This window comes from Scyliorhinus torazame, chromosome 3, assembly GCF_047496885.1.
Source record: "Scyliorhinus torazame isolate Kashiwa2021f chromosome 3, sScyTor2.1, whole genome shotgun sequence".
Taxonomy (NCBI): domain Eukaryota; kingdom Metazoa; phylum Chordata; class Chondrichthyes; order Carcharhiniformes; family Scyliorhinidae; genus Scyliorhinus; species Scyliorhinus torazame.
The window spans coordinates 2,372,225-2,398,926 of NC_092709.1; the positions used below are offsets into that span (position 1 = coordinate 2,372,225).

At 52.4% G+C, this 26,702-nt stretch overlaps 1 protein-coding gene across 1 annotated transcript in view; it reads left to right on the plus strand.

Annotated features, from left to right (window-relative positions):
- The first annotated feature begins 1,007 nt into the window (after positions 1-1,007).
- The window catches only part of gne (glucosamine (UDP-N-acetyl)-2-epimerase/N-acetylmannosamine kinase), a 131,016-nt gene continuing 105,321 nt past the window's right edge, over positions 1,008-26,702 (plus strand). The window contains exons 1-5 of the mRNA XM_072495184.1: positions 1,008-1,144; positions 2,964-3,163; positions 4,301-4,752; positions 5,414-5,566; positions 9,264-9,476. Coding sequence (XP_072351285.1) covers positions 3,000-3,163; positions 4,301-4,752; positions 5,414-5,566; positions 9,264-9,476 — 982 coding nt within the window. The 5' untranslated portion in view covers positions 1,008-1,144; positions 2,964-2,999. The remainder of the gene's footprint in view (positions 1,145-2,963; positions 3,164-4,300; positions 4,753-5,413; positions 5,567-9,263; positions 9,477-26,702) is intronic.

Here is a 26,702-nt window from a genome sequence, read left to right on the forward strand (position 1 = left end):
TTTAATGCCAGATTTTGATTCAATTCAAATTTCACCATCTGACCTGGTGGGATTTGAACCCAAGTCCCCAAGAGCATTGTCCTGGGTCTCCGAGTTATTGGTCCAGTGACAATACCACTGCACCACAGCCTTCCCTATTTGCTGTGATGTTAATGTGTTTATTCATGTGTTAAGAATAAAGTTTGTTTTAATATAAAGATACCTATTTGTCAGAGGAATCACTCGTGGAGTGAACTATCCTTTACTCAAACTTCAAAAATGAAAAGGAAGTGTTTTTGGTTCTTGTCTGGTATCCTAACAAATATTAGGATCTTAACATTGGTTCTCCATCTGTCCATCAGGAGGGCACAGGTTTAAGGTAATTGCAAAAGAAGCAGAAATTAGTTTGCATAAGTCAGTGGTTAGGATCTGGAACACATTGCCTGAGAGTGGCGGAGGCAGTTCAGTTGAGACATTCGAGAGGGAATTAAATTATTATCTGAAAAGAGAGAATGTACATTGTTACGGGAAGAAGGCTAGGGGTGGGTGACTTGAAGTGAATTGTTCCTTCAGGCAACCAGCGCACACATGACTGCCCAAATGACCTCTGTGCTGCTAACTGTTCTGGGATTCTATAAAGTAGCCTGTTCCCTGGTCCGTTCCAGAATGTATTGTTCTCGAGAACTTTCCCAGTTACACTCTGTAAACTCATCTTCAAGGCTACCTTTACAAATTAGTTTTTTCCACAATCTACAGAAAGATTAAATTGCCCCTTAATGTCCCAGATGTGCAGTTAGGTGGATTGGCCATGATTGGCGCGGGGTTATGGGGATAGGGCAGGAGAGTGGGCCTGGATAGACTGCTCTTTTAGAGGGCCGGTGCAAACTCGATGGGCCAAATAGCCTCCTGCACTCTGGGAATTCTATGGATTCTAAAATAGTCAATGCTAATTGCAGTACCTTTCTTATAAAACCCATTGTTTTTTGCTTTCTGTTCTACAGTGCATCAACGGTTAGAGCCCTATAAACTAGTGCATTCCATATCCTTACCACTTGCTGTGTTTTTTTAAAAGTGGGTTTCCTCATGTCAGCTCTGGTTTTTGCCATTGACCTTAACTCAGTGTTTCCTGGATCTCAACTGTTCTGCTTCTCCCTTTCTGCTCTGGGTAAGCCTGTCTTCGTTTTTATCACACCTCCCCACAGCCACCTGTTCTCCAAGGAGAAAACCCCCCAGATCTCCAGTCAGTTCTCGTTCCTGAAGTTCCTCATCCCTGGAATCAATCATATGAATTTTTTCTGCATCTGCTCTAATACCATCACAATACTCCAGCTGAGGCTGAGCAAGTGTTTGATACAGGTTTATCGCAACTTCCTTTCTTCTGTACATTCTGCCTCTGCAGTCCAGCGCCCCTTTTTAACCAGTTCCTTAACCTGCCTGCCACCTCATATACCTCCTCTGCTCCTGCCACCCTTTCAAATTGTATCCTTTTATGCTGCCTCTCCTCGCCCTTCCTGCCAAAATGTAACACTTCACACTGCTGGAAAATTTCATCTGCCAGTCTGTTTACGTCCCATTAAAGTCTATCACTATTCTCTTCACAGCTTACAATACTTCAACTTATTTGTGATCTACAGACTTTGCCATGGTGTCCTGCACACCTGTCATTACCCAGAAGCAGTGTTCAGTGTATCAACCCCACGTTAATCCACCCCAGTCTGAAAAAACAGTTCACCACTGCTTTCTATTATTGACCTAACTTTGTACCCATGCTGCCACTTTCCCTTTTATTCAATGGGCTTTAAACCTTGTTAATAACCTTTTCGGTGGCACTTTATCAAATGCCTTTTGGAGGTCCATCACCACATTACCCTCTTCAACCATCTCTGATACCTCATTGAAAGATTACAGCAAATTAGTGAAATTTGATTTGCCCTTAACAAATCCACGCTGACTTTCCTCAATTAACTGAAACCTTTCCAAGACATTGTTACTTTGGTTTCCCCCCCCACACCCCGGTTATTTTTTCTAAAGGTTATCCCAGCACCAGAGTTCAATTCTTTGGTGTGTAGTTGTCCGTTTATCCATGCACCCACTTCTGAACAAGGGTGTGATATTTGCAATTCCCTAATTCCAGAAACTCTTTGTGGTATACTATCAAGGAGCAATTATACGCTTCCCGGACGGAAGGAGACGGGTTTCTGGGGTGAAACCCCAGGACGGGGGTGGGGGTGGACATGTTACCCAGGGTGGGGTCAGGATGCAAGAGATTCGCTCCCCAGGATGGGGCGTGGGAGAGAGAAACGCCTCTGAGACGGGGAGGGAAGCACGCTCTCCAGGATGGGGCGTGGGAGAGAGAAACGCCTCTGAGACGGGGAGGGAGGCACGCTCCCCAGGACGGGGAGGGGTCAGGGAGCCAGAGGTACCCCTTCCTTGGGGTCAAGGGGCAGAGGCTCCATAACGGGCGGTACGACGGTGCAATACTTGGCACTGCTGCCTCACGGCGCCGAGGACCCAGGTTCGATTCCGGCCCCGGGTCACACTCCATGTGGAGTTTGCACATTCTCTCCGTGTCTGTGTGTGTCTCACCCACACAACCCCAAAGATGTGCAAGGTAGGTGGATTGACCACACTAAATTGTCCCTTAATTGGACAAATTTTAAAAAAGCTTTGCTCCATAACTAATGCCAGTACTGGTTTAAGAGAACACGATAATAAAATCCTTGACAAAGAGTCAATCAGACTCGAAATGTTAGCTCCCTTCTCTCTCCAGGGATGCTGTCAGACCTGCTGAGATTGTTCAGTATTTTTTGCCTTTGCATAATAAAATGTGGTTGTCTTCTCTCAGCATTAAGGTTTGCACATTTATTATTTACTGTTAAATTGTTTTTAGCTTGTTTAATAAGGAATATCTGAAAACATTCTACATTCAATAATTTTTGACAGCACTGCAGCTTTAGCTAAATTCCATTTCTGTTTATTATCAGGAATTGATCCATAAAGATATTATAAATTAGGAAATCATGGAGAAAAATAAGAACAGGAAGAAGCTGCGAATCTGTGTTGCCACCTGTAACCGTGCAGATTATTCTAAACTCGCTCCCATTATGTTTGGCATTAAGGAACAACCTGATGTTTTTGATCTGAAAGTGGTTGTTCTAGGATCTCATTTAATTGATGACTATGGGTACGTATATTGAACTCTTATCAATTACAAAAATTGAACCATTAATAATGGGAGGCACGGTGGTTAGCACTGTTGCTTCACAGGGTACAGGGTTCGATTTCCAGCTGGGTCACTGTCTGTGCGGAATCTGCACGTTCTCCCCGTGTTTGCGTGGGTTTCCTCCGGGTGCTCCGGTTTCCTCCCTCCAGTCCCGAAAGACGTGCTGTTCGGTAATTTGGACATTCTGAATTCTCCCTCTGTGTACCCAAACAGGTGCCAGAATGTGGCGACTGTGGGCCTTTCACAGTTACTTCATTGCAGTGTTAATGTAAGCCTACTTGTGACAATAAAGATTATAAATAAAAATGTTAAAAATACTCCTTGGTTTTCAGTTCAACAGCAGATTTGTTTTGTATGATATTACTGGATTTTTATAGTTAAATATCTATAAGGGAGCGTTGCTTGTAGGCCTGACCAAGTTGGGAGAATGTTGGGAGGAATGTTTTGTGAGACTAATGTTAACCGTATAATTGTAATCTTGTGTGCTTAAGTTTTCTCCCCTTCTTGTCAATAAACATTTTACTTCCTATTTTTAATATCCCAAGAGTATTACTAGGCTTCTTTCTAGATCGGCATTTTTGTTCTCGTTTTCAGAATTCAATAAAAAGGCTATCGGGGAATGGGGGGGGGGGCGACATGGTGGTGCAGTGGTTAGCACTGCTGCCTACGATGCTGAGGACATTGGTTCGATCCCGGACCGGGGTCACTGTCTGTGTGGAGTCGGTTTCACCCCCCACAACCCAAAGATGTGCAGGCTAGGTGGATTGGCCAGGCTGAATTTCCCCTTCATTGGAAACAAGTAATTGGATACTCTAAATTTATTTTGTTTCAAAGCCCCAAGCGGGGCTGGTTTAGCTCAGTAGGCTAGACAGCTGGTTTGTGATACAGAACAAGGCCAGCAGCACAGGTTCTATCCCCATACTAGCTGAGAATTCTGAATTCTCCCTCCGTGTACCCGAACAGGCGCCGGAATGTGGCGACTAGGGGCTTTTCACAGTAACTTCATTGCCCTGTTAATGTAAGCCTACTTGTGACAATAAAGGTTATTTATAATTAGCTTGATTCTTTGTTGGTAACGAGAACTCCTTTTTCTTTCAGAAATACATATCGAATGATTGAGCAAGATGATTTTGATATTAGCACAAGTTTGCATACAATAGTTCGAGGTGAGGATGAAGCAGCCATGGTCGAGTCAGTCGGTCTTGCTTTGGTGAAATTACCTGATGTGCTTAACCGTCTGAAGCCAGATCTCATGATTGTCCATGGAGACCGGTTTGATGCGTTGGCAGTCGCGACCTCGGCTGCATTGATGAATATTCGGATTCTGCATATGGAAGGTGGTGAGGTCAGTGGTACCATCGACGACTCAATCCGACACGCCATCACCAAATTGGCCCATTACCATGTGTGCTGCACTCGTGGTGCCGAGCAACATCTGATAGCCATGTGTGAGGATCACAATCGAATCCTGTTGTCTGGCTGTCCATCTTATGACAAATTGCTCACAGCAGGATCCAAGGATTATCTGAGCATTTTGCAGACCTGGCTAAGTGAGTACAAATAACTGATGTTTTAGTGTTTGATCCAGACTCTGGTTCCCATCCTCCCCACCCCATGATTTACCACAGGGCTCGGGCAGAAACCTTGTTCAATGTTTCTAGAACTTTTGAAAATGATTATGTGCAAATAATTGCTGTTGATATTTTCCCCCAATGTATGAAATATTTAGTAGTGCCCTGCAATTGTTTTAGAAAATTGTATAATTTACCAACACAATTTCAAATACTTCATCTGTCCTGTTTTGAGATGAATTTTGTTTTTATGGTTTCAAAGAATGAGAACTGATCTAATTGAAACAAAACTCTTACAGGGTGTGATGGGGTAGATGTGGCTGTTTCCCCTGGCTGAGAGTCCAGAAACAGGGGACACAGTCTCACAATAAGGGACAGGGCAATTAAGACCGAGCTGAGGATGGTTTCTTCAAGTGTGAATCTATCCCAGAGGCTGTGGAATCTATTAATGAGCATGTTCAAGACCAAAATTGATAGATTTCTGGATACTAATGACATAGGGATATGGGGATAGTGGCAAAAATGGTGCAAGAGGTAGATGATCAGCCATGATCATGTTGAATGGTAGACAGGCTGAAAGGGCTGACGCCCACTCCACTTTTCTATGTTCCTACGTTACGCATTTGTCCTCTTTTTATAGGCAAAGATGTGAAATCTCGAGAGTACATCGTGGCTTTGCAGCATCCAGTTACCACCAACATTAAACATTCCGTTAAAATGTTTGAGCTTACACTCGATGCTCTAATAACATTCAGCAAACGCACCTTGATTCTGTTTCCGAACATTGATGCAGGTGGGCAGAAAGTGTTTGAATGTGTACCTGATTTAAAACTGGGCAGCTGCTATATTGGGAACTGTTGGGCAGAATCCGATGTGCTTTTGAATTGGCTAAAATCAGAAGGTTAAATGAGAACTTACCTGTTCGATGTTTGGTCTTGATTTTGTGAAGTGGGTGGAGTGCGATATGGGATTCCATTCGTGCATATAGAGCCAGTTTTCGAGTTTGTGAACTCTTGTCAGTGCCAGCTATTGAATTTCATCTTGTATTTGACAGTGAAGAGTGGTACAACTAATCAATAATGACGTATTTGTAAAAAGTATCACTTTTATGTAGTTCAATACAATTCCATGTCAACTTAAAATTGTATGTAAAGTCATGGGAGGGGGTGGAGGGCACATTATTTATCCCTCCACTCACTGCGCAAAATCAAAACCAAACTTCAACGGCAGCATGTAGTGCTATGATTAGCACTGGGACTGCGGCGCTGAGGACCCGGGTTCGAATCCCGGCCCTGGGTCACAGTCTGTATGGAGTTTGCACATTCTCCCCCACAACCCAAAGATATGCAGGTTAGGTGGATTGGCCACACTAAATTGGCCCTTAATTGGAAAAAAATAATAATTGGATACTCTAAATTTATTTTTAAAAATTCAAACTGGCAAGTTCTTGTTTAATTTCCTAATTTTATTTCATAATGGTGCGGTGATCATTTGAAATAATTCAAAATTACAATCTGGCCTCAATGCCAATGCAATATGAGGGTGATGTATTAAAATTTCACACAGTCCACTTTTTGTGACACTTTTAATGCAATTCATTGACTGCAGACAATAATGCCCAACACTGCTTCACCTGTTTGTGTTGTATGTCCAAGTCCATGTGGAAAATAAAAGTTACTTCTTGAGGAATTTTTATTCCCCTGAGGGTGTGGTTGCTTCTAATCCAAATATAGAGATGAAAATAGACAAAGACGATATTAGAAAGCCTGGCTGTACCTTTACAGGCTCCAGGCCTGTATCAAATGCACCTGAGGATGCTGGGCAAGTAAAGTTAGACGTAGCGGTGACATTGGCCATAATCTTCCAATCCACCTTCGATCCAGGGACTGGAGAATTGCCAATGTTACATGCTTTTCAGAAAAGGGTGTAAGAATCAGCCCAACTAGGGGCCATTCATTTTATCTTTGTGGTGGGAAAGCTTCTAGAAATGATAATCTTGAACAAATGTGGAATAATTAACGAAAGCCTGCCATGATTTGTTAAGAGTAAATTGTGTTTAGCTTATTTGATTTAATTTTTTGATGCGAATACAGCAAGGCTTGATACAGGTTCAGCTTCAGCTGAAGTATTGTGTCCGGTTCTGAAGGATGTGAAGACATTGGCAAGGATACAGAAAAGATTAACAGAAATAGTTCTGGGGATGAAAGACTTCAGTTTGGCAGATAGAATGGCAAATATGAGATTGTTCTCCTTTGAGAAAGGAAAGTTAAGAGGAAATTTGACAACGGTGTTCAGAAAGGTGGGCAGCACAGTAGCACAGTGATTAGCACTGTTGCTTCACAGCTCCAGGATCCAGGTTCAATTCCCGGCTTGGGTCACTGTCTGTGTGGAGTCTGCATGTTCTCCCCCTGTCTGCGTGCGTTTCCTCCGGGGGCTCCGGTTTCTTCCCACAGTCCAAAGATGTGCAGCTTGGGTCAATTGTCCATGATCAATTGCCCTTGGTGTCCAAAAAGGTTAGGTGGGGTTACAGGGATATGTTGAAGGTGTGGGCTCGGGTGGAGTGCTCTTTCCAAGGGCCAGTGCAGACTCGATGGGCTGAATGGCCTCCTTCTGCACTGAAATAAATTCTATTATTCTATGAATCATGAGATCATGAGGGGTTTGGATGGAGAGAAACTCAATTGGTGGGAGACAGATCGAGAACCACCGATATAAAGTGATTGACAGAATAATCTGGAGTGCCCAGTCTAAGATTAGACTGGTCTAGAAGTGGCTCTCTTACAGCACGCCAGTTTACAGTCAATTATTCACCCACTTTTCAATAGTTGAAAATTTATAAACTGTCCTCTAACAACATTAGAGCAACCTTGGCTTTCACTGTGTCGCTGGTGGTCTATCCAACGTATTCATTACTGTCTGAAGAATGGTTCTGTTTCTTTAAGAAGACCTGGCTTTGGAGTGCATTACCTCTGCATGGGTGGCAGCAGGTGGATAGCTGGCTGGCACAGCAAAGGCGCTGATGGAGTGATAGAGGTGGGAGGAAGAACAGCAGGTTTGTGTTCCAACGAGCCATTGCTGTTCTTCAATGGCGGCATCTGTGTTGGAGGACAGGTTGTTGAACAGCTGTGCAATCCACAGTCATGTTGTCAGCAGTCTGAGCTGCCATGTTAGCAAGCTGACCTTTTAAAAGAGCAGTCTGAGCTTTCTCTGCAGCACTCGCATGTTAGGTGGCTGCTGTTTATGCTGGAATGGAAAGTATGACGTCCGCCATCAGACACTACATCATGGTTGGATCCACAAGTGTGTAAAGGGAGTTGGCAACCACCTCAATGCTGGAAAGGATGGCTCCAAGCTCTTCCTAAAACTCGTTCACAAGTTGGTGCTCCCATACTCTTTGACAACTGCAGGATTCTGTCAAGTCTTCATAGCCACCAGTGTTCTTCTGTAGGCTGCTCCATCAAAGTGCTCATCTCACTCGTTTTAAAAAAAATAAAATAAAATAAAACCCCACTTTTTGAAGTATTTAAGAATTTCAGTTATTGTATTCTGCACCAACCACTTATTCTGGACAGTGAGTCCGGAGGGGGGGGGGGGGGGGGGTGAGTATATAAGCTCGGGAGACCCAAGAAGGTGAGTCAAACGGAGGTGAAAGGTCTGCAACACAGCGTACAGCACAAAGGTCCCAACCAGGACTACCGATCGTTCCGGTCCCAATCCCGGCCGGCTTTTAAAGGTCGATTCGAAGAGCTCCGCTGATGGGTCCTCGCCCATCACCGTGCCGTGAGGGTTATTACAGGAGCGTGGAAAGAAAAAGTATTCAGAGCGGTCAGACACAAAGAGGAGGATCTCTAGGTTATCATTTGAGGAAGGAAGGGATGTGATAAGGCAGAGATGCCGAGGGAAAGAATTCCAGAGGGAAGAGACAAGGTGGCTGAAGAAACAACCTCTTTAGTGGAATAGAGGAATTTGGAGAACAAGTAATACTCCAGCTTATTCTTTGAACTGTAAAGAATTCATCCTGTCTCCAACCACATCCCAAACAATTACAACATAAATGTAAACATACAATCTTCCGAATGATTTCAATCTGCCTGGACAACGGGAATTGAAATATTTTTCCGATCACTTTGTCTAACTGCTTGCTAAATCATTTGTCTGGAATGCTAAATAGCATACTTGCAGATTTGTGTCAGTGTACAAGTTACGTTGACACCCTGTTTCAGGACATGAATACTAAATCCTTGAATTGTTTGCCCCTCAAATGGAATTTTAGTTTTGTATCTTTTCGTAAGTTACCTGTTCATTTTGAAACCTAAGAATTATCTGTGAATAGTTAATTTTATCATTTTCATTAAATATGAATTTGCTTTCAGTAAACACACCATTAGATCACAATCTGTAAATTTAACACTGACGTTGAATTATAAATTTGTTTTTTATTTGTGTTGTTAGCTCCTAGCTGATTTGTCAATTGTGATTTCCACTTGTAGGAAGTAAAGAAATGGTGCGAGTGATGCGCAAGAAAGGAATTGAACAGAATCCAAATTTCCGGGCAGTGAAGCATATCCCCTTTGAACAATTTATCCAGATGGTTGCACACGCTGGTTTAATGATCGGTAACAGTAGTTGTGGGGTGCGGGAGGCAGGTGCGTTCGGCACACCTGTCATCAACCTGGGAACACGCCAAACTGGAAGAGAAACAGGTAAAATCTAGCACAGAACAACTCCACCTGAATGTGTGTGCTCTTTGCCTTGGGTAGTACAGAGAGGTGGAACTTGCATGTAGATAGCATTGTGTGGGATGGAACAGGCAGATTTAACTTTTCATTCAGCATTGACATTATGCTCGTGTTATACTTGAATGGAGCTCGAGTCTTTCAAGCTCAGACTAAAGTGCTGGCAACTGATCAATTTAGATATTTGTGATCAGTATCCAGCACTGCCAGCTTCTGTAACCGGCATCTTCACTCTTTTACTCCTCTTCACTCTTTATTATATTTGCTGGAGATCAGACTCCCACAGAATGGCATCATCAGCTTCAAACAAACTCCAGTAGTTGGCAGGAACTCAAGAGGGCAAACCAGTACTGTTCTCAAACTGCCGGCAGCTGCTAGATCCAGGAAAGCCTTCATCAAAGTGGATCATTTTGAGATAAATTTGTTCACACAGAGGATTGTGAATCTTTGGAATTCTCCACCCTGGAAAATTGTGGCTGTTCAGTTGTTAAGTATGTTCAGGACAGAGCAATAGGTTTGAGGGTATGCAGGTAATTAAGGGATAAGTTGGGAAAGGAGTTGAGGCAACATTTAATATTTCAGTTGATATCTTATTGAATGGCAGAACAAGCGTGAGAAGCTGTGTATGGTCTGCTATTTTTATTTATTATATGAATGAGAATGGTTAAGAGGCCAACATAAAGGGGAGCCCAGAGTCTCCTCTATATATTTAGGAAAAGGATAGTCGAGAAGGACGGGCAGGATTGATTAAAGATCTGAAAAGAGATTGTCTTATTGAGGCAGAGACTATGGCTGGAATACTCCCGAGTACTTTGCATCTGCCTTCACTAAAGAGGGTGATGCTAATCATAGCATCCCTATAGTACAGAAGGAGGCCTTTCAGCCCATCGAGTCTGCACCGACCCTTCAAATGAGCACTCCACCCATTCCCAATTACCCCCATTCTTGTAACCCCGGAACTTAGGCTGCCTCTGGCAAGGATGGCATTTGTTACCCATCCCTAGTTGCCCTTCTACTGAGTGGCTTGCTAGGCCTTTTCAGAAGGTAGTTAAGAGTCAGGCACATTGCTGTGGGGTCTGGAGTCACCTGTTGACCAGATAAGGTAAGATTTCCTTCCCTAAAGGACCTTAATAAGAATAATAATCTTTTATTGTCACAAGTATGAAGTTACTGTGAAAAGCCCCTAGTCGTCATATTCCGGCACCTGTTCGGGTAAGCTGGTACGGGAATTGAACCCACGCTGCTGGCCTTGTTCTGCATTACAAACTAGCTGTCTAGCCCTCTGAGCTAAACCAGCATTAGTGAACCAGATGAGTTTTTTATGACAATCACTGAGACCATATTTTGAAATAATATTCAAGTTCCACCAGCTGCCATGGTGGGATTTGAACCCATGTCCCCAGAGGATTAGCCTGGACCTTTGGATTATTCATCCAGTGACATTACCACTCTGCCACAACTTCCTCCCTTCAGCTAAAGGAAGAAATAAAGGCAGTTCTGGTCATAAGTTTTAAACCTGCTTAGTTTTGGGAGTGGTGCCAAAGATTGAACAATTAGAAATGTTAAACCAGGTAACTACAGTCCAGTCATCCTAACATCTGTTAAACCAGGTAACTACAGTCCAGTCATCCTAACATCTGTTAAACCAGGTAACTACAGTCCAGTCAACCTAACATCTGTTAAACCAGGTAACTACAGTCCAGTCAACCTAACATCTGTTAAACCAGGTAACTACAGTCCAGTCATCCTAACATCTGTTAAACCAGGTAACTACAGTCCAGTCACCCTAACGTTTGTGGTGGGGAACCCTTACAGACCATAGTACAGGACAAAATTAATTGGTGTTAAGAAAAGTACAGGTAAATAATAAAAGCCAGTAAAGATTTGTTAAACACAAATTGTGTTTGACTAACTTGGCTGAGTTCTTTGAAGTAAGAAGATTTAAGACATCCCAAGGGCCTTTCAGCCAAAGTACCATGGCACAGAGGATAGCACTGCTGTTTCCCAGCGCCAGGGACCCGGGTTAACACTGCTGTCTCACAGTGCCAGCGACCCGGGTTAACACTGCTGTCTCACAGTGCCAGCGACCCGGGTTAACACTGCTGCCTCACAGTGCCAGGGACCCGGGTTAACACTGCTGCCTCACAGCGCCAGGGACTCTGGGTAACACTGCTGTCTCACAGTGCCAGGGACCCGGGTTAACACTGCTGTCCCACAGTGCCAGGGACCCGGGTTAACACTGCTGTCTCACAGTGCAAGAGACCCTGGTTAACACTGCTGTCACAGAGTGCCAGGGTCCTGGGTTAACACTGCTGTCTCACAGCGCCAGGGACCTGAGTTAACACTGCTGTCTCACAGCGCCAGGGACCTGGGTTAACACTGCTGTCTCACAGCGGCAGGGACCCGGGTTAACACTGCTGTTTCACAGTGCCAGGGTTCCGGGTTAACACTGCTGTCTCACAGCACCAGGGACTCTGGGTAACACTGCTGCCTCACAGTGCCAGGGACCCGGGTTACACTACTGCCTCACAGCGCCAGGGACCCAGGTTAGCATTGTTGCCTCACAGCGCCAGGGACCCGGGTTAGCATTGTTGCCTCACAGCGCCAGGGTCCTGGGTTGTTACTGCTGTCTCACAGCGCCAGGGACCAGGGTTAACACTGCTGCCTCACAGCACCTGTGACCTGGGTTAACACTGCTGTCCCACAGTGCCAGGCCCGGGTTAACACTGCTGTCTCACAGTGCCAGGGACCCGGGTTAACAATGCTGTCTCACAGTGCCAGGGACCCGGGTTAACAATGCTGTCTCACAGTGCCAGGGACCCGGGTTAACAATGCTGTCTCACAGTGCCAGGGACCCGGGTTAACACTGCTGTCTCACAGCGTCAGGGACCCGGGTTAACACTGCTGTCTCACAGTGCCAGGGACCTGGGTTAACACTGCTATCTCACAGTGCTAGGGACCCGGGTTAACACTGCTGCCTCACAGCGCCAGGGTCCTGAGTTAACACTGCTGTCTCACAGCGTCAGGCACCCGGGTTAACACTGCTGTCTCACAGTGCCAGGGACCCGAGTTAACACTGCTGTCTCACAGATGCAGGGACCCGGGTGTACACTGCTGTCTCACAGCGCCAGGGACCCGGGTTAACACTGCTGTCTCACAGTGCCAGGGACCCGGGGTAACACTGCTGTCTCACAGCGCCAGTGACCCGGGTTAACACTGCTGTCTCACAGCGCCAGGGACCCGGGTTAACACTGCTGTCTCACAGTGCCAGTGACCCGGGTTAACACTGCTGTCTCGCAGCGCCAGGCACCCGGGTTAACACTGCTGTCTCACAGCGTCAGGCACCCGGGTTAACACTGCTGCCTCACAGCGTCCGGGACCCGGATTAACACTGCTGTCTCACAGTGCCAGGGACCCGGGGTAACACTGCTGTCTCAGTGCCAGGGACCCGGGTTAACACTGCTGTCTCACAGTGCCAGGGACGCGGGTTAACACTGCTGTCTCACACTGCCAGGGATCCGGGTTAACACTGCTGTCTCACAGTGCCAGGGACCCGGATTAACACTGCTATAGCACAGTGCCAGAGACCCGGGTTAACACTGCTGTCCCACAGTGCCAGGGACCTGGGTTAGCACTGCTGTCTCACAGTGCCAGGGGCTTGGGTTAACACTGCTGTCTCACAGTGCCAGGGACCCGGGGTAACACTGCTGTCTAACAGTGCCAGGGACACGGGTTAACCCTGCTGCCTCACAGCGCCAGGGTCCTGAGTTAACACTGCTGTCTCACAGCGTCAGGCACCCGTGTTAACACTGCTGTCCCACAGTGCCAGCGACCTGGGTTAACACTGCTGTCTCACAGTGCCAGGGACCCGGGTTAACACTGCTGTCTCACTGTGCCGTGGCTTGGTTAACACTGCTGTCCCACAGCGCCAGGGGCTTGGGTTAACACTGCTGTCTCACAGCGCCAGGGACCCGGGTCAACACTGCTGTCTCACAGCTCCAGGGACTCTGGGTTACACTGCTGTCTCACAGTGCCAGGGACCCGGGTTAACACTGCTGTCCCACTGTGCCAGGGACCCGGGTTAACACTGCTGTCTCACAGTGCCAGGGACCCGGGTTAACACTGCTGCCTCACAGCGTCAGGGACCCGGGTTAACACTGCTGTCTCACAGTGCCAGGGACCCGTGTTAACACTTCTGTCTCACAGTGCCGGGGACCCGGGGTCACACTGCTGTCTCACAGTGCCACGGACCCGGGTTAACACTGCTGCCTCACAGCGCCAGGGTCCTGAGTTAACACTGCTGTCTCACAGCGTCAGGCACGCGGGTTAACACTGCTGTCTCACAGCGCCAGGGACCCGGGTTAACATTGATGTCTCACAGTGCCAGGGACCCGAGTTAACACTGCTGTTTCACAGTGCCAGGGACCCGGGTTAACACTGCTGTCTCACAGTGCCAGGGATCCGGGTTAACACTGCTGCCTCACAGCGTCAGGGACCCGGGTTAACACTGCTGTCTCACAGTGTCAGGGACCCGGGTTAACACTGCTGTTTCACAGTGCCAGGGACCCGGGGTAACACTGCTGTCTCACAGTGCCAGGGACCCGGGTTAACACTGCTGCCTCACAGCGCCAGGGTCCTGAGTTAACACTGCTGTCTCACAGCGTCAGGCACCCGGGTTAACACTGCTCTCCCACAGCGCCAGGGGCTTGGGTTAACACTGCTGTCTCACAGCGCAAGGGACCCGGGTTAATACTGCTGTCTCACAGCTCCAGGGACTCGGGGTTACACTGCTGTCTCACAGTGCCAGGGACCCGGGTTAACACTGCTGCCTCACAGTGCCAGGGACCCGGGTTAACACTGCTGCCTCACAGTGCCAGGGACCCGGGTTAACACTGCTGTCTCACAGTGGTAGGGACCCGAGTTAACACTGCTGTCTCACAGCGCCAGGGACCCGGGTTAACACTGCTGTCTCACAGAGCCAGGGACCCGGGTTAACATTGATGTCTCACAGTGCCAGGGACCCGGGTTAACACTGCTGTTTCACAGTGCCAGGGACCCGAGTTAACACTGCTGTTTCACATTGCCAGGGACCCGGGTTAACACTGCTGTCTCACAGTGCCAGGGATCCGGGTTAACACTGCTGCCTCACAGCGTCAGGGACTCGGGTTAACACTGCTGTCTCACAGTGCCAGGGACCCGGGGTAACACTGCTGTCTCACAGTGCCAGGGACCCGGGTTAACACTGCTGTCTCACAGTGCCACGGACCCGGGTTAACACTGCTGCCTCACAGCGCCAGGGTCCTGAGTTAACACTGCTGTCTCACAGCGTCAGGCACCCGGGTTAACACTGCTGTCTCACAGTGCCAGGGACCCGAGTTAACACTGCTGTCTCACAGATGCAGGGACCCGGGTGTACACTGCTGTCTCACAGCGCCAGGGGCTTGGGTTAACACTGCTGTCTCACAGTGCCAGGGACCCGGGTTAACACTGCTGTCTCACAGTGCCAGGGACCCGGGTTAACACTGCTGCCTCACAGTGCCAGGGTCCTGGGTTATCACTGCTGTCTCACAGCGCCAGGGACCCGGGTTAACACTGCTGTGTCAGTGCCAGGAACCTGGGTTAACACTGCTGTCTCACAGTGCCAGGGTCCTGGGTTAACACTGCTGTCTCACAACGCCAGGGACCTGTGTTAACACTGCTGTTTCACAGTGCCAAGGATCCGGGTTAAAACTGCTGTCTCACAGCGTCATGGACCCGGGTTAACACTGCTGTCTCACAGTGCCAGGGACCCGGGGTAACAATGCTGTCTCACGGTGCCAGGGACCCGGGTTAACACTGCTGTCTCACAGTGCCAGGGACCCGGGTTAACACTGCTGCCTCCCAGCGCCAGGGTCCTGAGTTAACACTGCTGTCTCACAGTGCCAGGGACCCGGATTAACACTGCTATAGCACATTGCCAGAGACCCGGGTTAGCACTGCTGTCTCACAGTGCCAGGGGCTTGGGTTAACACTGCTGTCTCACAGTGCCAGGGACCCGGGTTAACACTGCTGTCTCACAGTGCCAGGGACCCGGGTTAACACTGCTGCCTCACAGTGCCAGGGTCCTGGGTTATCACTGCTGTCTCACAGCGCCAGGGACCCGGGTTAACACTGCTGTGTCAGTGCCAGGAACCTGGGTTAACACTGCTGTCTCACAGTGCCAGGGTCCTGGGTTAACACTGCTGTCTCACAACGCCAGGGACCTGTGTTAACACTGCTGTTTCACAGTGCCAAGGATCCGGGTTAAAACTGCTGTCTCACAGCACCAGGGACTCGGGGTAACACTGCTGCCTCACAGTGCCAGGGACCCGGGTTACACTGCTGCCTCACAGCGCCAGGGACCCGGGTTAACACTGCTGTCTCACAGAGCCAGGGACCCGGGTTAACACTGCTGTCCCACAGTGCTACGGACCCGGGTTAACACTGCTGTCTCACAGTGCCAGGGACCCGGGTTAACACTGCTGCCTCACAGCGCCAGGGACCCGGGTTAACACTGCTGTCACAGAGTGCCAGGGTCCTGGGTTGTCACTGCTGTGTCACAGCGCCAGGGACCCGGGTTAACACTGCTGTGACAGTGCCAGGAACCTGGGTTAACACTGCTGTCTCACAGCGCCAGTGACCTGGGTTAACACTGTTGTCTCACAGTGCCAGGACCGGGTTAACACTGCTGTCTCACAGTGCCAGGGACCCGGGTTAACACTGCTGTCTCACAGTGCCAGGGACCCGGGTTAACACTGCTGTCTCACAGCGCCAGGGACCCGGGATAACACTGCTGTCTCACAGTGCCAGGGACCCGGATTAACACTGCTGTCTCACAGCGTCAGGCACCCGGGTTAACACTGCTGTCCCACAGTGCCAGGGACCTGGGTTAACACTGCTGTCTCACAGCGCCAGGGACCCGGGTTAACACTGCTGTCTCACAGTGCCAGGGACCCGGATTAACACTGCTATAGCACAGTGCCAGAGACCCGGGTTAACACTGCTGTCCCACAGTGCCAGGGACCTGGGTTAGCACTGCTGTCTCACAGTGCCAGGGGCTTGGGTTAACACTGCTGTCTCACAGTGCCAGGGACCCGGGGTAACACTGCTGTCTAACAGTGCCAGGGACACGGGTTAACCCTGCTGCCTCACAGCGCCAGGGTCCTGAGTTAACACTGCTGTCTCACAGCGTCAGGCACCCGTGTTAACACTGCTGTCCCACAGTGCCAGCGACCTGGGTTAACACTGCTGTCTCACAGTGCCAGGGACCCGGGTTAACACTGCTGTCTCACTGTGCCGTGGCTTGGTTAACACTGCTGTCCCACAGCGCCAGGGGCTTGGGTTAACACTGCTGTCTCACAGCGCCAGGGACCCGGGTCAACACTGCTGTCTCACAGCTCCAGGGACTCTGGGTTACACTGCTGTCTCACAGTGCCAGGGACCCGGGTTAACACTGCTGTCCCACTGTGCCAGGGACCCGGGTTAACACTGCTGTCTCACAGTGCCAGGGACCCGGGTTAACACTGCTGCCTCACAGCGTCAGGGACCCGGGTTAACACTGCTGTCTCACAGTGCCAGGGACCCGTGTTAACACTTCTGTCTCACAGTGCCGGGGACCCGGGGTCACACTGCTGTCTCACAGTGCCACGGACCCGGGTTAACACTGCTGCCTCACAGCGCCAGGGTCCTGAGTTAACACTGCTGTCTCACAGCGTCAGGCACGCGGGTTAACACTGCTGTCTCACAGCGCCAGGGACCCGGGTTAACATTGATGTCTCACAGTGCCAGGGACCCGAGTTAACACTGCTGTTTCACAGTGCCAGGGACCCGGGTTAACACTGCTGTCTCACAGTGCCAGGGATCCGGGTTAACACTGCTGCCTCACAGCGTCAGGGACCCGGGTTAACACTGCTGTCTCACAGTGTCAGGGACCCGGGTTAACACTGCTGTTTCACAGTGCCAGGGACCCGGGGTAACACTGCTGTCTCACAGTGCCAGGGACCCGGGTTAACACTGCTGCCTCACAGCGCCAGGGTCCTGAGTTAACACTGCTGTCTCACAGCGTCAGGCACCCGGGTTAACACTGCTCTCCCACAGCGCCAGGGGCTTGGGTTAACACTGCTGTCTCACAGCGCAAGGGACCCGGGTTAATACTGCTGTCTCACAGCTCCAGGGACTCGGGGTTACACTGCTGTCTCACAGTGCCAGGGACCCGGGTTAACACTGCTGCCTCACAGTGCCAGGGACCCGGGTTAACACTGCTGCCTCACAGTGCCAGGGACCCGGGTTAACACTGCTGTCTCACAGTGGTAGGGAACCGAGTTAACACTGCTGTCTCACAGCGCCAGGGACCCGGGTTAACACTGCTGTCTCACAGAGCCAGGGACCCGGGTTAACATTGATGTCTCACAGTGCCAGGGACCCGGGTTAACACTGCTGTTTCACAGTGCCAGGGACCCGAGTTAACACTGCTGTTTCACATTGCCAGGGACCCGGGTTAACACTGCTGTCTCACAGTGCCAGGGATCCGGGTTAACACTGCTGCCTCACAGCGTCAGGGACTCGGGTTAACACTGCTGTCTCACAGTGCCAGGGACCCGGGGTAACACTGCTGTCTCACAGTGCCAGGGACCCGGGTTAACACTGCTGTCTCACAGTGCCACGGACCCGGGTTAACACTGCTGCCTCACAGCGCCAGGGTCCTGAGTTAACACTGCTGTCTCACAGCGTCAGGCACCCGGGTTAACACTGCTGTCTCACAGTGCCAGGGACCCGAGTTAACACTGCTGTCTCACAGATGCAGGGACCCGGGTGTACACTGCTGTCTCACAGCGCCAGGGGCTTGGGTTAACACTGCTGTCTCACAGTGCCAGGGACCCGGGTTAACACTGCTGTCTCACAGTGCCAGGGACCCGGGTTAACACTGCTGCCTCACAGTGCCAGGGTCCTGGGTTATCACTGCTGTCTCACAGCGCCAGGGACCCGGGTTAACACTGCTGTGTCAGTGCCAGGAACCTGGGTTAACACTGCTGTCTCACAGTGCCAGGGTCCTGGGTTAACACTGCTGTCTCACAACGCCAGGGACCTGTGTTAACACTGCTGTTTCACAGTGCCAAGGATCCGGGTTAAAACTGCTGTCTCACAGCGTCATGGACCCGGGTTAACACTGCTGTCTCACAGTGCCAGGGACCCGGGGTAACAATGCTGTCTCACGGTGCCAGGGACCCGGGTTAACACTGCTGTCTCACAGTGCCAGGGACCCGGGTTAACACTGCTGCCTCCCAGCGCCAGGGTCCTGAGTTAACACTGCTGTCTCACAGTGCCAGGGACCCGGATTAACACTGCTATAGCACATTGCCAGAGACCCGGGTTAGCACTGCTGTCTCACAGTGCCAGGGGCTTGGGTTAACACTGCTGTCTCACAGTGCCAGGGACCCGGGTTAACACTGCTGTCTCACAGTGCCAGGGACCCGGGTTAACACTGCTGCCTCACAGTGCCAGGGTCCTGGGTTATCACTGCTGTCTCACAGCGCCAGGGACCCGGGTTAACACTGCTGTGTCAGTGCCAGGAACCTGGGTTAACACTGCTGTCTCACAGTGCCAGGGTCCTGGGTTAACACTGCTGTCTCACAACGCCAGGGACCTGTGTTAACACTGCTGTTTCACAGTGCCAAGGATCCGGGTTAAAACTGCTGTCTCACAGCACCAGGGACTCGGGGTAACACTGCTGCCTCACAGTGCCAGGGACCCGGGTTACACTGCTGCCTCACAGCGCCAGGGACCCGGGTTAACACTGCTGTCTCACAGAGCCAGGGACCCGGGTTAACACTGCTGTCCCACAGTGCTACGGACCCGGGTTAACACTGCTGTCTCACAGTGCCAGGGACCCGGGTTAACACTGCTGCCTCACAGCGCCAGGGACCCGGGTTAACACTGCTGTCACAGAGTGCCAGGGTCCTGGGTTGTCACTGCTGTGTCACAGCGCCAGGGACCCGGGTTAACACTGCTGTGACAGTGCCAGGAACCTGGGTTAACACTGCTGTCTCACAGCGCCAGTGACCTGGGTTAACACTGTTGTCTCACAGTGCCAGGACCGGGTTAACACTGCTGTCTCACAGTGCCAGGGACCCGGGTTAACACTGCTGTCTCACAGTGCCAGGGACCCGGGTTAACACTGCTGTCTCACAGCGCCAGGGACCCGGGATAACACTGCTGTCTCACAGTGCCAGGGACCCGGATTAACACTGCTGTCTCACAGCGCCAGGGACCCGGGTTAACACTGCTGTCTCACAGTTCCAGGGACCCGGGTTAATACTGCTGTCTCACAGTGCCAGGGATCCGGGTTAACACAGCTGCCTCACAGCGTCAGGGACCCGGGTTAACACTGCTGTCTCACAGTGCCAGGGACCCGGGGTAACACTGCTGTCACACAGCGCCAGTGACCCGGGTTAACACTGCTGTCTCACAGCGTCAGGCACCCGGGTTAACACTGCTGTCTCACAGCGTCAGGCACCCGGGTTAACACTGCTGTCTCACAGCGCCAGGGACCCGGGTTAACACTGCTGTCTCACACTGCCAGGGATCCGGGTTAACACTGCTGCCTCACAGCGTCCGGGACCCGGGTTAACACTGCTGTCTCACAGTGCCAGGGACCCGGCGTAACACTGCTGTCTCAGTGCCAGGGACCCAGGTTAACACTGCTGTCTCACAGTGCCAGGGACCCGGGTTAACACTGCTGCCTCACAGTGCCAGGGTCCTGAGTTAACGCTGCTGTCTCACAGCGTCAGGCACCCGAGTTAACACTGCTGTCCCACAGTGCCAGGGACCTGGGTTAACACTGCTGTCTCACAGTGCCAGGGACCCGGGTTAACACTGCTGTCTCACTGTGCCGTGGCTTGGTTAACACTGCTGTCCCACAGCGCCAGGGTCCTGAGTTAACACTGCTGTCTCACAGCGTCAGGCACCCGGGTTAACACTGCTGTCCCACAGTGCCAGGGACCTGGGTTAACACTGCTGTCTCACAGCGTCAGGCACCCGGGTTAACACTGCTGTCTCACAGCGTCAGGCACCCGGGTTAACACTGCTGTCTCACAGTGCCAGGGACCCGGGTTAACACTGCTGTCTCACGGTGCCAGGGACCCGGATTGACACTGCTATAGCACAGTGCCAGAGACCCGGGTTAGCACTGCTGTCTCACAGTGCCAGGGGCTTGGGTTAACACTGCTGTCTCACAGTGCCAGGGACCCGGGTTAACACTGCTCTCTCACAGCGCCAGGGACCCGGGTTAACACTGCTGTCTCACAGTGTCAGGGACCCGGGTTAACACTGCTGTTTCACAGTGCCAGGGACCCGGGGTAACACTGCTGTCTAACAGTGCCAGGGACCCGGGTTAACACTGCTGCCTCACAGCGCCAGGGTCCTGAGTTAACACTGCTGTCTCACAGCGTCAGGCACCCGGGTTAACACTGCTGTCCCACAGTGCCAGGGACCTGGGTTAACACTGCTGTCTCACAGTGCCAGGGACCCGGGTTAACACTGCTGTCTCACTGTGCCGTGGCTTGGTTAACACTGCTGTCCCACAGCGCCAGGGGCTTGGGTTAACACTGCTGTCTCACAGCGCCAGGGACCCGGGTTAACACTGCTGTCTCACAGCTCCAGGGACTCGGGGTTACACTGCTGTCTCACAGTGCCAGGGACCCGGGTTAACACTGCTGCCTCACAGTGCCAGGGACCCCGGTTAACACTGCTGTCCCACAGTGCCAGGGACCCGGGTTAACACTGCTGCCTCACAGTGCCAGGGACCCGGGTTAACACTGCTGTCTCACAGCGGTAGGGACCCGAGTTAACACTGCTGTCTCACAGCGCCAGGGACCCGGGTTAACACTGCTGTCTCACAGAGCCAGGGACCCGGGTTAACACTGCTGTCTCACAGTGCCAGGGACCTGGGTTAACACTGCTGCCTCACAGCGTCAGGGACCCGGGTTAACACTGCTGTCTCACAGTGCCAGGGACCCGGGTTAACACTGCTGTCTCACAGTGCCGGGGACCCGGGGTCACACTGCTGTCTCACAGCGCCAGGGACCCGGGTTAACATTGATGTCTCACAGTGCCAGGGACCCGGGTTAACACTGCTGTCTCACAGTGCCAGGGACCCGAGTTAACACTGCTGTTTCACAGTGCCAGGGACCCGGGTTAACACTGCTGTCTCACAGCGTCAGGGACCCGGGTTAACACTGCTGTCTCACAGTGTCAGGGACCTGGGTTAACACTGCTGTTTCACAGTGCCAGGTACCCGGGTTAACACTGCTGTCTCACAGTGCCAGGGACCCGGGGTAACACTGCTGTCTCACAGCGCCAGGGTCCTGAGTTAACACTGCTGTCTCACAGCGTCAGGCACGCGGGTTAACACTGCTGTCTCACAGCGCCAGGGACCCGGGTTAACATTGATGTCTCACAGTGCCAGGGACCCGAGTTAACACTGCTGTTTCACAGTGCCAGGGACCCGGGTTAACACTGCTGTCTCACAGTGCCAGGGATCCGGGTTAACACTGCTGCCTCACAGCGTCAGGGACCCGGGTTAACACTGCTGTCTCACAGTGTCAGGGACCCGGGTTAACACTGCTGTTTCACAGTGCCAGGGACCCGGGGTAACACTGCTGTCTCACAGTGCCAGGGACCCGGGTTAACACTGCTGCCTCACAGCGCCAGGGTCCTGAGTTAACACTGCTGTCTCACAGCGTCAGGCACCCGGGTTAACACTGCTCTCCCACAGCGCCAGGGGCTTGGGTTAACACTGCTGTCTCACAGCGCAAGGGACCCGGGTTAATACTGCTGTCTCACAGCTCCAGGGACTCGGGGTTACACTGCTGTCTCACAGTGCCAGGGACCCGGGTTAACACTGCTGCCTCACAGTGCCAGGGACCCGGGTTAACACTGCTGCCTCACAGTGCCAGGGACCCGGGTTAACACTGCTGTCTCACAGTGGTAGGGACCCGAGTTAACACTGCTGTCTCACAGCGCCAGGGACCCGGGTTAACACTGCTGTCTCACAGAGCCAGGGACCCGGGTTAACATTGATGTCTCACAGTGCCAGGGACCCGGGTTAACACTGCTGTTTCACAGTGCCAGGGACCCGAGTTAACACTGCTGTTTCACATTGCCAGGGACCCGGGTTAACACTGCTGTCTCACAGTGCCAGGGATCCGGGTTAACACTGCTGCCTCACAGCGTCAGGGACTCGGGTTAACACTGCTGTCTCACAGTGCCAGGGACCCGGGGTAACACTGCTGTCTCACAGTGCCAGGGACCCGGGTTAACACTGCTGTCTCACAGTGCCACGGACCCGGGTTAACACTGCTGCCTCACAGCGCCAGGGTCCTGAGTTAACACTGCTGTCTCACAGCGTCAGGCACCCGGGTTAACACTGCTGTCTCACAGTGCCAGGGACCCGAGTTAACACTGCTGTCTCACAGATGCAGGGACCCGGGTGTACACTGCTGTCTCACAGCGCCAGGGGCTTGGGTTAACACTGCTGTCTCACAGTGCCAGGGACCCGGGTTAACACTGCTGTCTCACAGTGCCAGGGACCCGGGTTAACACTGCTGCCTCACAGTGCCAGGGTCCTGGGTTATCACTGCTGTCTCACAGCGCCAGGGACCCGGGTTAACACTGCTGTGTCAGTGCCAGGAACCTGGGTTAACACTGCTGTCTCACAGTGCCAGGGTCCTGGGTTAACACTGCTGTCTCACAACGCCAGGGACCTGTGTTAACACTGCTGTTTCACAGTGCCAAGGATCCGGGTTAAAACTGCTGTCTCACAGCGTCATGGACCCGGGTTAACACTGCTGTCTCACAGTGCCAGGGACCCGGGGTAACAATGCTGTCTCACGGTGCCAGGGACCCGGGTTAACACTGCTGTCTCACAGTGCCAGGGACCCGGGTTAACACTGCTGCCTCCCAGCGCCAGGGTCCTGAGTTAACACTGCTGTCTCACAGTGCCAGGGACCCGGATTAACACTGCTATAGCACATTGCCAGAGACCCGGGTTAGCACTGCTGTCTCACAGTGCCAGGGGCTTGGGTTAACACTGCTGTCTCACAGTGCCAGGGACCCGGGTTAACACTGCTGTCTCACAGTGCCAGGGACCCGGGTTAACACTGCTGCCTCACAGTGCCAGGGTCCTGGGTTATCACTGCTGTCTCACAGCGCCAGGGACCCGGGTTAACACTGCTGTGTCAGTGCCAGGAACCTGGGTTAACACTGCTGTCTCACAGTGCCAGGGTCCTGGGTTAACACTGCTGTCTCACAACGCCAGGGACCTGTGTTAACACTGCTGTTTCACAGTGCCAAGGATCCGGGTTAAAACTGCTGTCTCACAGCACCAGGGACTCGGGGTAACACTGCTGCCTCACAGTGCCAGGGACCCGGGTTACACTGCTGCCTCACAGCGCCAGGGACCCGGGTTAACACTGCTGTCTCACAGAGCCAGGGACCCGGGTTAACACTGCTGTCCCACAGTGCTACGGACCCGGGTTAACACTGCTGTCTCACAGTGCCAGGGACCCGGGTTAACACTGCTGCCTCACAGCGCCAGGGACCCGGGTTAACACTGCTGTCACAGAGTGCCAGGGTCCTGGGTTGTCACTGCTGTGTCACAGCGCCAGGGACCCGGGTTAACACTGCTGTGACAGTGCCAGGAACCTGGGTTAACACTGCTGTCTCACAGCGCCAGTGACCTGGGTTAACACTGTTGTCTCACAGTGCCAGGACCGGGTTAACACTGCTGTCTCACAGTGCCAGGGACCCGGGTTAACACTGCTGTCTCACAGTGCCAGGGACCCGGGTTAACACTGCTGTCTCACAGCGCCAGGGACCCGGGATAACACTGCTGTCTCACAGTGCCAGGGACCCGGATTAACACTGCTGTCTCACAGCGCCAGGGACCCGGGTTAACACTGCTGTCTCACAGTTCCAGGGACCCGGGTTAATACTGCTGTCTCACAGTGCCAGGGATCCGGGTTAACACAGCTGCCTCACAGCGTCAGGGACCCGGGTTAACACTGCTGTCTCACAGTGCCAGGGACCCGGGGTAACACTGCTGTCACACAGCGCCAGTGACCCGGGTTAACACTGCTGTCTCACAGCGTCAGGCACCCGGGTTAACACTGCTGTCTCACAGCGTCAGGCACCCGGGTTAACACTGCTGTCTCACAGCGCCAGGGACCCGGGTTAACACTGCTGTCTCACACTGCCAGGGATCCGGGTTAACACTGCTGCCTCACAGCGTCCGGGACCCGGGTTAACACTGCTGTCTCACAGTGCCAGGGACCCGGCGTAACACTGCTGTCTCAGTGCCAGGGACCCAGGTTAACACTGCTGTCTCATAGTGCCAGGGACCCGGGTTAACACTGCTGCCTCACAGCGCCAGGGTCCTGAGTTAACGCTGCTGTCTCACAGCGTCAGGCACCCGAGTTAACACTGCTGTCCCACAGTGCCAGGGACCTGGGTTAACACTGCTGTCTCACAGTGCCAGGGACCCGGGTTAACACTGCTGTCTCACTGTGCCGTGGCTTGGTTAACACTGCTGTCCCACAGCGCCAGGGTCCTGAGTTAACACTGCTGTCTCACAGCGTCAGGCACCCGGGTTAACACTGCTGTCCCACAGTGCCAGGGACCTGGGTTAACACTGCTGTCTCACAGCGTCAGGCACCCGGGTTAACACTGCTGTCTCACAGCGTCAGGCACCCGGGTTAACACTGCTGTCTCACAGTGCCAGGGACCCGGGTTAACACTGCTGTCTCACGGTGCCAGGGACCCGGATTGACACTGCTATAGCACAGTGCCAGAGACCCGGGTTAGCACTGCTGTCTCACAGTGCCAGGGGCTTGGGTTAACACTGCTGTCTCACAGTGCCAGGGACCCGGGTTAACACTGCTCTCTCACAGCGCCAGGGACCCGGGTTAACACTGCTGTCTCACAGTGTCAGGGACCCGGGTTAACACTGCTGTTTCACAGTGCCAGGGACCCGGGGTAACACTGCTGTCTAACAGTGCCAGGGACCCGGGTTAACACTGCTGCCTCACAGCGCCAGGGTCCTGAGTTAACACTGCTGTCTCACAGCGTCAGGCACCCGGGTTAACACTGCTGTCCCACAGTGCCAGGGACCTGGGTTAACACTGCTGTCTCACAGTGCCAGGGACCCGGGTTAACACTGCTGTCTCACTGTGCCGTGGCTTGGTTAACACTGCTGTCCCACAGCGCCAGGGGCTTGGGTTAACACTGCTGTCTCACAGCGCCAGGGACCCGGGTTAACACTGCTGTCTCACAGCTCCAGGGACTCGGGGTTACACTGCTGTCTCACAGTGCCAGGGACCCGGGTTAACACTGCTGCCTCACAGTGCCAGGGACCCCGGTTAACACTGCTGTCCCACAGTGCCAGGGACCCGGGTTAACACTGCTGCCTCACAGTGCCAGGGACCCGGGTTAACACTGCTGTCTCACAGCGGTAGGGACCCGAGTTAACACTGCTGTCTCACAGCGCCAGGGACCCGGGTTAACACTGCTGTCTCACAGAGCCAGGGACCCGGGTTAACACTGCTGTCTCACAGTGCCAGGGACCTGGGTTAACACTGCTGCCTCACAGCGTCAGGGACCCGGGTTAACACTGCTGTCTCACAGTGCCAGGGACCCGGGTTAACACTGCTGTCTCACAGTGCCGGGGACCCGGGGTCACACTGCTGTCTCACAGCGCCAGGGACCCGGGTTAACATTGATGTCTCACAGTGCCAGGGACCCGGGTTAACACTGCTGTCTCACAGTGCCAGGGACCCGAGTTAACACTGCTGTTTCACAGTGCCAGGGACCCGGGTTAACACTGCTGTCTCACAGCGTCAGGGACCCGGGTTAACACTGCTGTCTCACAGTGTCAGGGACCTGGGTTAACACTGCTGTTTCACAGTGCCAGGTACCCGGGTTAACACTGCTGTCTCACAGTGCCAGGGACCCGGGGTAACACTGCTGTCTCACAGTGCCAGGGACCCGGGTTAACACTGCTGCCTCACAGCGCCAGGGTCCTGAGTTCACACTGCTGTCTCATATCATTTTCCCCATCTCATTGCCCTCGAGAAGGTGGTGCTCAGCTACCTCTTTGTACCATCGCAGTCCCTGTGGTGAGGG